The sequence below is a fragment of the Cyprinus carpio genome, chromosome A9 (assembly GCF_018340385.1).
Source record: "Cyprinus carpio isolate SPL01 chromosome A9, ASM1834038v1, whole genome shotgun sequence".
Taxonomy (NCBI): Eukaryota; Metazoa; Chordata; class Actinopteri; order Cypriniformes; family Cyprinidae; genus Cyprinus; species Cyprinus carpio.
Window position 1 is genome coordinate 23,381,077 of NC_056580.1, and position 12,384 is coordinate 23,393,460.

The window sequence follows — 12,384 nt, forward strand, 5'->3', positions numbered from 1 at the left end:
ATGATACACCTGTCTCCATGCGAGGTCTAACCCCAGCAATCATCACCAGGCTTGCTGGCTGAAGCATGTTGGCACCAGTGATGAATTGACTGTCCATGTAAATCTGAATGACCCAATTTCTGCATTACCATTAATGAGATTTTCATAAGCATTTGTTTGTTTGTTAATTTATTTTAAATGCATATTATTAATCCTAAATAGTTTTTTAAATCTTACATTTATTTATGTATTATTAAATTATTTATTATTAAATTATTGTTCCTAAATGTATTTTTAACCTAAATTTATTTATTCTACATTTATTTATTTTAAATAATTGTTTGTTTGTGTCTACATTTTCTAAATGTATTCTAACTTATTTATTTTTATTTTTGTTTATTCTGAGTTGATTAATTTATTCTAAGTTTATTTTTCTATATTTCTATTATTGATTTATTTTGTTTTTCATAATTATTCAAAACATTTGCATGGCACAAGTAGTTTTGCTGACCAAATTCAGTTGTTTTCGGTTAAACCTGGATTTGCGATGCAATGGGTCTGTAATATAGCTAACATTCTGGCTGTCTGAGTTCCCGCTGTGCCCAGACAACTATGACAGGATGTTCCCAGAAGCGGTGCATGCTCACTGGGCTCTTTCCCTCACAGCTGTGGCCTATACACCCCAGGCTCTCAAATAACAGCACCTGTCCTTGTTGGGTCCACTATGGACTCTCCTGGGAAGAGGCACGATTTCTCTGAATGCATAGGTCAAACATCTGACAACAGCATGAACTCCTTGTTTATTACTTTCGGACTAAACTGGGGGCACAAACACGGGGGCAACAGTTGAGGATCAATAACACCACATCCTCGGTTGTTGTGAGACCCAGTTTCAGTCACTTTGTAAATGGCTGAGGTTTAATTTGTACTGTCCATGTGTGACGCATTTTCACATCTCTTGACGTCAACTGTGAAATTACAGCGCAGCACCTCTTATATTCTTCTGTTCATCCAGACTAATAGGATCATTTGTGGCAGTTCAGAAAATTGGACACTCCAGACTGTCATTCTTGTATTTGTGCTGTGTTCAGTGTGCATTTTTTATGGCTCTGTATTCCAGTACACTGTCTTGCTTTCCAAACATTTATGGGAATCTCTGCATAATCTCACTTATGTGTTCCCTGACTAAAGCTCCCTTGTACCATGTGAAAATTGCTAAAACTGAGCAGATCACCCAACAGGCATTGCAAGGATAAAAACTAATTGAAATCACAAATCCTTCTGGGATCCCTTTACCTTGTTTTCCTCTGTAGAGGGACATCTGTGTTTTTTTCTGAATTTCCTCAAGGGTTTGCCATAATAACTTCCTGTTCTCGGTTTTTGAAAATTGTTGACTTCTCTAGTAAAGGAAAGACTTATTTTTATTTTGTTTTATTTTTTGTTTTGTTTTATGTTTTTATTTTATTTTTTGTTTTTTAAACCTATGTAGATGGCATCATGACTAAAAGCATTTAAATATAAATAATAATAATAATAATAATAATAATAATAATAATAATAATAAGAGTAGTAATAATTTAATAAATATATGCATGTACATGTATTAACTATAAATGTAATAGTTTATATTTTTATAATTGAAGCATGTTTTTCCACAATAATAGGTAAATTATTTAGTTATTTTTCTCAAAACTATAATCAAGATTATTAATTGTAAATATGCCATTTGAGATTTTTAATCACATTTTTGTATTGCCAATCTTTTTTAAACTGATTTTTAAATATACAAAAGACATACAAAATCAGTGAACAAACAAACCCAAAGCACTGAAAAGAGTAACACTTACATTCTATGATATGTATTGATTTCTTACTACATAAATTGTTCATAACATAACAGGAAAAGGGGAGGGAGAGAGTGAGAGAGAGAGAGTCTGTGTGTGTGTGTGAGAGAGAGTTCTCCTGAAACAAGCAATCAGAGTTTCTGTAAAGAATGAAGAGGTTTACAAAGTCTCCCGAATTTGTCTGATTTATGATATAGATCATAATCTAGTTTCTCCAAAGGAAAAAAAGCTGACAACTGGGATATCCGTATGATGACCATGGGAATCTGGGGTGTAGACCCACCTTTATTTATATATTTTTTTTACCTCAATAAAAGGATTAATAAAGATTTATTGTCTGCACCAAAAATCTTTCCAGAAGTAGTTCAGCAAATAAAATGAAGGGAACAGTATGATATATGCCCTTGATTGTCTTATATTTAAAACAAAGGTTTGAGCAACTAGGGAACATTCTATGAAGTCGAAAAAGTGTAAAATAGATCCTATGAAAAAATCTGAATTTTGTTCATGTATAGAAATTGAGGTGCACTTTGGAAAAATTCCATTACAGATCTTAGTCCAATCAGCCAGCCTAAGTGATACCCTCAGATCCCATTCACACAACAGTTTCAGAGAATTATAAGACGTCAGAGTAGAGCAATAGAGCATAATACTTTATATAATACTTAAATTAATCTCTTTAAGAGAATTGGCAGAAATCATGGCTTCTTCCAGTTCTGATACATTTTGAAATAAAGTTTGTCCTGCTGTAAAAGAGACTCTGTGAAATGCCAAATTTGAAGGTACTGAAAAAATCTCTGGAGAAAATGTTGTACTTTACTCCAAGTTGTTCAAACGACTTTAAGGATATTGAAATCATCAAGTATGAGATGTCGGACAAACCCAGAAATCCACTCCAAGAGGATTGACAATTTTTTTAGTAAGCCGAGTCTGGGTGTACCCAACATTACAATTACGGGCAAATATATTCCAAATATGTGTATGTGTGTGTGTGTGTGTGTGTGTGTGTGTGTGTGTGTGTGTGTGTGTGTGTGTGTGTGTGTGTGTGTGTGTGTTGGGGTTGTGTCTTTGAATTCCAAAGACGTTTTGTTTAGGTCCTCAGGAGCATATCAGATTAGTGTTTTTCGAAGGTGAGCAAGTGATATAACTACATTATCACACCAAAAGCACCACAGTCCCTTATTCCCTTGAAAGAAGCTCTTATTCAAATGTCTTGTTTACTTTACAGATTACAACTGGAAATTGTACAAGTAAACAGTCATTTCCCATAAAATCCTGGTAGCATTCCTGATGAGGGACCGATCTGGATGGTCATAGTGATTGTTTTTATTGAGTAAATATCCATTTCCTGTGCTGCCAAAGCTGAGGCTTGATTAGATAGAACAAACACACTTTTGGCACCTTTGTATCAAGAACAAATTTGTGCTGGCCAGGACACTGTGTCACAGGCTGCAGTTCGCTTCGGGACCCCATAGTATGTACTTTGAAGTCAAACAATTTGTCTGAATTAGTGATCCTGAATTATTTATACATTTTGAACAATTTGAAACTGAATATGAATATGTTTGAAACTGACCCCCCCCCCCCCACACACACACACACTAATATGAATAAAATGTAACTTTTTTTATTTCATTCCAGCCTTTTTTGGATGTATTCCTCAGTCAATCAAATTCTCTTTCAGTCGGTCACTCTCGACGTCATGTCGGTGATGACCGACGAATTGGGATCTGGCCAGAGAGACCAATCCACTTTGATATGTAACTAAATGAGCCAATGGACATTGGCATGCAGATTTCTCATCTGGCTGCCACACCCGCAGCGTAGGTATAAGAGGCAGCAGGTGCACTGCATTAAGTCATCCTTTCGCTTCAGAGCCGAGCGGTGGTGCATCACTACTGCTCTCTTGTCCTTTGAATGATTGCGAGTACAAGTGCGGGCGTTACGGCACAGCAGCAGTGGTCACGGTCTCACAGGAGAAAAAAAAAAAGATTGTCTTTGTGCACACAGCTACACCAGGAGTGTGTGGTGGCCAGCTCCCCTGCGTGCTTCAGCACTAAAAGAGCAACATGTGTAATCGTGTCTTTTTAAAGATGTCTTATCACCCATGCATTTCTGGATGTGATCATTACCTGGTGCCTCAGAACGGTCATGATCACTGGCTCGCGTGTCTGGGCATTAAGCACGCTGAGGAAGCGTTCGTAGATGGTGCATGTTCTCCTTGAGGGGACATGACCATCTTGGAGTTGCATAAAAGACTCCGTTATGTCAAACGTTTAGTATCGTTTGGGTTGTGTTAGTGGTTGGTGGGTGTTCTCATTGCACTGGAGGGGGCAGCACCTGTGGCGTGTTGGTAGGGATCCCAATTCGTCGGTCATCACTGATGTGATGTCTCCGTTCCCTCCTTCAGGGAACGAGGGTTACATACGTATTCGAGACGTTTCTCATGAAGTCATATTTTGGCCATATGTCAGCAGGTTAATCCTAGTTCAAAGTTTAACGTGCAGCTAAATTGCAATTTCCTACCCAAGGATGTTCTCATATATGTCCCATCAGGGTCTTCTTGGAGTCTTTTTTTATTGTGATGTCTAGTTAGTGACTTTTATGCTGTAGTGAAAGTTATGCTGTAGTTCAGAATATTCCCAGATGAACTTGTGATTATTCTTAATGGATATTTAGATGGTAATGTTTACACTATTGAAATTAAAGCAGATTTGTACGTAATGCCAGTCACATGTGCATTTCATTTAACCGTGAATGTTGTTTTTGTCATGATCATTTTAAGAAAATGTGCAATAATTTCAACAATATAATCATTTTTGGTGATGTAAGAATATGTGCAATTAGAGAAATAAACAAATAGGAGAATAGGCTTTTCTGTGTGTGAGTTCCATTCACTGTTTCACTTCCCTAGGCGTATGAATGTGTGAGGATGAGAGAGTGGTACTCACCCATCTGTGAATTGGTAAAAAGCATGTTTTCATCATATTTTGAAGCTAAATGCAGGTGACATTGGCCTTGGGCAGCCTCCACCCTGTGTTATATTCCATTAGTCTGGCCTGCGTGCTATTTAGGGCCAACTGTAATCTTGAAACATGGATGCTAATGTTGTTGCATCTCCATAATGAGAGATTCGAGATGTTAATAACAAGGCAGTTTAATAAACTAATTAAGGAAAAATTATTTTAAAAAAAGATTAAGAGAGATAGATTTGGTTATGTATTAAAGTGCATACAAACACTCTTTTCAAGGTTACATTTTAAATGTGTGGATGTGGTTGACTGTAATGTATTTGGTTAATTTCCAGATTTTTTTTCTTTTTCATTTATTTGATTTTGGCCCAACAGTGCTAAAAGGTATCCAAGGTAAATATTAAATGAAGTCAGTTTTACAACACTAATCTCTACACTGTTTAAGCTTTGTATGCCAGCAGTGGAAAATATAGGTTACATTTTTATGTTGTATACAGTAGGTCAAGGCTTGTGTTGTATGTTTAAACAGTCAAAATATCATGATAGAGAAATCATCACAAAGTGTTAATAATTAAATTCATATTCCAGCAGCATTACTTTTCATAGTCTGTGAAATGATTTTTAATCATGCTACTGTTTATATTCTATAAATATTTAATTGGTGAATCCGACAAAAACATGTCCATATGTCTATTTTAATGTCTGTTTTAATAACATTTAAGCTTATTTCCCATCAAATTCTCATTGCTCTAATTCCTCCAGATTTATTTCACTAAAATACTGCAATATGATGATTTATAAAGATGCCACCATGATTTCCAAATACTTTTTATTCTTTCTGTTGTTGTTTTTCATTGAGAATGAGAATTTGTGTAGGTATACTTAATTGTGATGAAAATAATTTCACAATCTAAAATAAATATTCCTGAAATGAAACTGTATTTTGTGTAAGCAATATCTTTTTTGCTTTCCCCCCCCCCCCCCCCCCCCCCCCCCCCCCCTTATGATTTTGTGGTGAAATATAACTGGGACAGTTCTTTACAGGTTTCCTAATACTGTTTATTGTATTTAGGTAGACTTTGAACAATACATAATGTATAGTATTGTGTTTTTTTGTTGTTGTTGTTGTTTTTTCTGGGGTTAAGCTATTGAAAGACATTTTATTTAATGAAACTGCTTCTGTAATCTATCCCCATATACTAAACCAACATAATTTGCAGTCAGTGAGTGTGATATGCAAAGTCTCCCAAGAGAGCTGGAGTTGGAACTAGTCTTTCATATTTTATCCTTTTCAATCCTATATTATGTTCTTGCCTTGTCATTGATTACAGAAGATGTCCACAAAATACACTTGAAATAGACTGTGACTGAACATTGTAAAAAGCATACTAAGCACATGGAAACTATACATTATAGCTAACTGACCTTTATTGAATGATTCCTATTTATGTGAAACCAATTTCCAGAAATGTAAATTCTCTTTTACTTACCATGTTGTTAGAATCCTGGTATTTTTTTTCTTTTCTTCCTTGAAACACAAATTGTGATCTTAGGCTGAGTTTTTGAGTTCTATACAAAGAAAAATTTATGCCCCCCCCCCCCCCCCCCCCCCCAAACATTCTTAGTGAAAAATCATTCTAGTCTCATCATAACTGCATTCCTCACCTGGCAGAACCATCTAATCATGCCTGCCGTATCTTACTTAATACAGATGTGTGTTATTTATTTAAGGCAATGACGCAGGGCACTGTTGAAAGTCTTGGATAAAGCAGAAAATGCAGTGAACACACATTCATGTGGGCAGAGGAATGAATGCTTATCTCCTGTTTGTCAAGTGCTTTTGTATGTTAGCCCAGCTGTTTCGCCAGCACTCAGTTTCGGTGGACTTTCCCTCTGATTAGACACCATGCTACGTGCTGAGAGAGATTTCATCTTTTAGCTTGAACACTGAACATATTCTGTTGAGTTGGAATAGAATAAATAAAATACCTTGTTTATGTGAACACATTCGCTTCAGTGTTCAAGCTACAGGAAAATGGGCCCCAAAGTATAACATTTCAGACTGAATTATATTGATGGCCTCATGCCCCAAAGGCAGTTTTTTTTCAGTCTGTCATACAACTGTTTCACAGTTTGTTTTCCATTCGAGTCTTTAAAGGGATTGCCCCATTTACTTAATGCTTTCCAAGATGGTGGACAACATATGTTGTCAATTTAATGCTACACTGTGGCATGTCAGAGGAAACATCTGGCAGGCCAATACTTCCTAGATAGAACTTTTTCTGTAGTCTTTACTCACAGCATGATACCCTTTAGTTCTCATAAATATCTGATGACATGCAGTCCAGACATTTACTTTTGTAAATTTACACAAGCAGGTAGGAATTCGGCAGTGAAGCCGCTATATCATCTTCTTTTTACTCTTTTACATTTTGTTTTCCATTGTTTAACTCTTAACTTGCAGTGTTCATGTTCAAATAAAATGATGTACTGTAGATGAGTTTGTTTTCTTTATTGGAACAGATTTGGAGAAATTTTACATCACTTGCTCAACAAGTGAATCCTCTGCAGTGAATGGGTGCCGTCAGAATGAGAGTCCAAACAGCTGCTAAAAACATCGCAATAATCCGCACGACTCCAGTCCATCAATTGATGTTAAGGCGAAAAGCTGCATGTTTGTTAACAAATCCTTGATTAAGACTTTGTAAACTATAAACTATTGTTTCTGGCTAATACAGTAAGAGTAAAAAGAGTCCTCTATCCATAATATTGCTTTCTCCAGTGAAGAAGAATCAGGAGTGCTGTCCACACAGTCCAAAACAGTTTTAGACAAATATATCTGTGGATTTTGATGTGATAGGACAACAGGGGATGGACTTCTTCACTGGAGGAAGCGTTATTGGATTACGGACTGGTACAGTACTTTGACCAAAAGTGATGGTTTAAACAACCTTGATGGATTTGTTTCTTCCAAACACACAGCTTTTCGCTTCATAAGATGTTAACTGATGGACTGGAGTGGTGTGGATTGCTTGTGGATTATTGTGATGTTTTTATCAGCTGTTTGGACTCTCATTCTGACGGCACCCATTCACTCCAGAGAATCTCTTGTTGAGCAAGTGATGTTATGCTAAATTTCTCATAGTCTCTTCCAATAAAGAAACACCCACTATCTCTTGGATGGCCTGAGGTTTAGTACATTTTCAGCAAATTTTAATTTTTCAATAACTTGGCTATATAACTATATACTGTTTTTCTTTTTTTTTATAGGCAGATATTTTATTGATTGAAATGTAACATAGTTGTTGTTAGACTCGCTATTTCACAGAGCAGTGGTCATCTAGACAAACTGGCTTTAGCTTTTAGAGAGGAAAGTCCTTCTGGTTTCAAAAGTATTTTGTGTCTGTGTTCTTAAGCCAGCGGAAGGACATGTTTGATGCCAAACATGTCTTTGTGAGTCATTAGATTGTCCTTGGAATTTAAGTAAATTGGCTTCAATCCTCTTCAGTGTGAACTGATGTACTTTTATGTTTCGACCAACATCTCATCCCCACCCCAATGCTTTGAATGAAACATGCATTATTAACATGCCAACAGGCATGTTAATAATGAAATATTCAACTATACAGTACTTACAGAATAATACGATACACATGATTGCAACACTGCCCACATTTTATGAAATAAATGTTTCACAAATACACCTCAAAAGAACAAAGACAAATTACAGAAAAGAACATTTGAAGTGGTTGAATTAAGGCGCAGCATATACACAATACAACTATTTTGATAACAACTTGAAATGCAAAATTCACTTTCACACAAATTACAACCTTAAATACCAGGTCAAAAAACGACTAATATGTGTATGAAACATATGAAACTGTCCTGCAGTGAGTGTTTTGTTTTCACTGAAACACAAATTATCACAAACAACACAACAAAAACCATGAAGAAGCATTATGAGCAACAGTAATTGGCACACATTCATGAGAAATAAATGACATTCAAGGTAAAGAATACTGTGTTGAGTCTGTTGATGAAAACCTGATGATATCATACAGTGGATGTTTGATTGGCATTTGTTTGCATGCTGTGAAGTGCTGTGATTTGCAATGTTAATACTGATTTGTTCTGAACCCAGAATGAGTTACGTTCCTGTGTAGGGTGGAAGAAATGCACACAAATCATGTCTGCAGTACAAAGCGATATTATGCACACCCCCATAAAATATTCAAATGTGATCACAGCTAAGAATATAATATTTACATAATTAGTAAAAGCATATTCCCCGCATTTGTAACATTGTCAACAATTCTGTTCACACAGTTTAAATATGCATATGGACAAAAGCAGGAATTAAATTAGTTCACCCAAAAACAATATGCAAGTTTTCAATTTGCGAAACACCTAAATTGGCGAAAATAATAATTTAACACACAGTGAATAATGACTTTCAGTCTGTCATGTAAAATGAGCAGATTAAAATGTAAATATTGTATGACTTCTAAAGCTTAGAATATAGTGTATAAGTCAGAAGCAGGTAATATTTATAATACTTTTTTTTTTTTTTTTTTTTTGACAGATGTGGCCACTACGAACTATCCTTGGAAAGAGGGAAGTAAGATTAATCAGAAATTCTCCTTTTGTCCGCATATGGATTTGGAAGGACATGAAGGTAAGCAAATAACAGCGATTTTCATTTTTGGGTGAACTATTCCTTTACGTATTATGAAAACTGGCTGATGGATTGTTGATTGTCAGAAGTCTTAAATGGAGTGAGTTTAGGTAACGCTGTGACATCAAAGGAAATGGACAGTGGGCACATTTTTCAAATAATATGGAATGTAATTGAATTTAGGTAGAGTGGGTGAAAGGACTCCCTGCCTTTGACACAAGAGAGCGAGATCTCAAACATTCCAAGCATGTTATAGGAAAAGTTGCTGAGTAACACTCTAGGTGGTGGATTATTGTACCTTATTTCACAAAAGCAACATATTAAAAGAAACATACGTGACTGAGCACTACAAGCATGTTAAGAAATATGAAGTCAAAAAACACTGAAAATGTGGCATGTGTAGTATAAATTTAATTATGAAAAAATAATCATACAAGTTGAGAAATAATAATCTTAAAGTGGTAAGCATGTTTTTGTACTGTAATGCTTCACACTAAATTCTTACTAAACTTATAAATGTTGCATAAAGTCTGGTCCCATCTCCAGTGTCATTTTTAGGGGTCCCTAAAACAGGTGTTTATGAATTATTATACAGAATACTCACACTATCTGTGATTTGTGTCAAATAACGGATGTGAAGTGCTGTGATTTTGATTCCTTCAAATAAATTAACGACCAAATTCAAGCATACTAATAATACTAAATCTTCAAAGTTTTTTTAATATAGTTATTGACCAGATGAAAAATAATTGGTTATAATACTGTCTGCACAGGAAAATAGCAGATTTACATCAAGTCATTATTATAAAAGAAAAAGCGGCACTGGCTTTTGGGCACTGTGTACATACATACTGTTTTTTGTTTAGTAAAAATATAAATTTCCTGTTAGTGCGGTCATCATTTGGATTAGATTGATAATTCATTTTTATCATCACAGGACAAATATAAGACAAAGAAGTGCATTACACATGAAATCTGAGAAAAGAGCTGAATATTTACACTTAATTCCACTGCACAAACTAAAATACTGTAAAGTACAAAGACCCGGCCAGTAATGCTTATATTTGTCCACTTAACATTAAATGAAGGTAGCAAAATGTTTTTCAGTGTAAATTCTAGGAGAGATGCCTTTTTTTCTACCCTTCAGAGAGATAGAGCAGTGACTTATGGGTAATAAGGTCCAAGTCAGCCATGTGACAGTCGCTATATCCAACAGTTTATTTATTTATTTTTTAAAGCGGCATACTGCCACATTCAGTGACATCAGGCAAAGGGATTCTCTGGTTTTAAGGTGCTGTTGTCAATGTCGTGGCAGTTTTTGCCATTCAAGTGTTCTGTCTGGCCGTCGATGCTGTAACAGCCCTGGACCTCTGTAATGGAGGACGCCGTGTACGACGCAGACCTCAGAGCATCAGACTGTATGATGGTGCTTCCAAACTGTATGCGGTACTGATTCCAGTGCCTTCTCAAAACCGCTTGGACCTGAGGAAGTTATGGACAGATGATCTGCTCAGTCACTAATAATGCAGCATAAATAATCCATTTCCTCTCTAAAATAGTAACATTTCGGGGAGGGTGTGGCACCAAAATCATACAATTCATTTAATCATTGTTCAAATTTTTTTTTTCTTTCTTTTCATATTAATAATTAAATGATTAATAATTAAATTAAGCAAACAACAAAATATAATATTTGTAGTTACATAAAACTTAAACCATGAAAAACGTACATTTTAACTGAAATAAACTACATAAAAAGTTGCTATGGTAACATTTCTCATTTATTTTTACTTGATCCTAAAATGGTACTAAAATAACTTAAACGGAAACTGAAATAAAAATAAATAAAAACTATACAGACTATAAAAAAACAAATACTTATAAAAATGACAAAAAAAAAACTAAATTATTGCTCTAGTAGTATCTCACTGATACTAAAATAACACATGATGTTGCTTAACCATAGTGTAATGTATATTTTTGCATATTGTAATTTAAATAATTACATTACAAATGTACATTATCTAATTTGATTATTTTCTCTGGAGCACAAACCAAGCGATAGTTTGAGGGTTTTTTTAACGACAAATTAAGTCTGCCATCAGTGCGAAAACAGTACTGCAAAAAAACTCGAAACATATTTTCTAAAATTGGTAGTCACATGTACCTTCTTATATATTTGATATAATACATTTTGAAAGCAAACAGCAAACTCTCTACCAGCTGACAGATAAATCGTCACGCCAACCACCTCTCCATTTAAGCATATAGGCTGTATTAACAGTTGTAACCAGTGATATTATCCATAAAAGCTTCAGCATGCCTCATTACCCCTTTTCCTTGAAAGCAAAGCTCAGATATGGAGATTCTGTACTGGCTGTTTAAATCCTAAAAACATTGCCAGATGTCCACATGTACCAATACGACATGCCTGACTCTACGGGAACCTGTCCAAGTCATTTTGCTTTTGCATTGAGCTGTTTTAAAAGCAACCAGCAATGCATAATTCCTTGCAGAAAAACAGGACATTTTTCATTTTAGCTGGGTAAACACTTACCTCTCCGTTGAAAAAGCAGAAGATTGTGGCCACCAACAGTCCTTAAAAATAAAATCAGAAATGCACATCAGCACAGCTAAATTATAATATCCTACTGTATATCGCAACCTCTTCACTAATCGTTTCTCGGATGGCGATGAATAGTATATAGTAGTTCTCCCTTGTGTTTTGACACATTTTGGCAGAGCGAGTGCTCTTGATGTGCACAGAGAGACATCTGCGATGACACGCCTGTTTTGTTGCATTATTCATTGTGCCGATTCAGCTTGGTCTAGCAGTACCAGCTGTCCAAGGCCTCTCACTTTGCTGTTTTCTTCACAACAGAGTACAAATTATTATTTTCTTGCTGCTGAA

General features: G+C 35.4%; 2 protein-coding genes across 2 annotated transcripts in view; one reads left to right on the forward strand and one right to left on the reverse strand.

Moving 5' to 3' along the window:
* gulp1a (GULP PTB domain containing engulfment adaptor 1a) overlaps positions 1 to 12,384 on the forward strand; it is a 174,040-nt gene that overhangs the window by 27,267 nt on the left and 134,389 nt on the right. Inside the window, exon 2 of the mRNA XM_042764497.1 lies at positions 9,381 to 9,473. The gene's annotated coding sequence lies outside the window, so the exon portion shown is untranslated. The remainder of the gene's footprint in view (positions 1 to 9,380; positions 9,474 to 12,384) is intronic.
* LOC109097747 (calcitonin gene-related peptide type 1 receptor-like) overlaps positions 8,453 to 12,384 on the reverse strand; it is a 32,472-nt gene continuing 28,540 nt past the window's right edge. Inside the window, exons 12-13 of the mRNA XM_042764493.1 lie at positions 12,031 to 12,072; positions 8,453 to 10,955 (exon numbers count right to left, since the gene is read on the reverse strand). Of these exons, the coding sequence (XP_042620427.1) occupies positions 10,737 to 10,955; positions 12,031 to 12,072 (261 nt within the window). The 3' untranslated portion in view covers positions 8,453 to 10,736. The remainder of the gene's footprint in view (positions 10,956 to 12,030; positions 12,073 to 12,384) is intronic.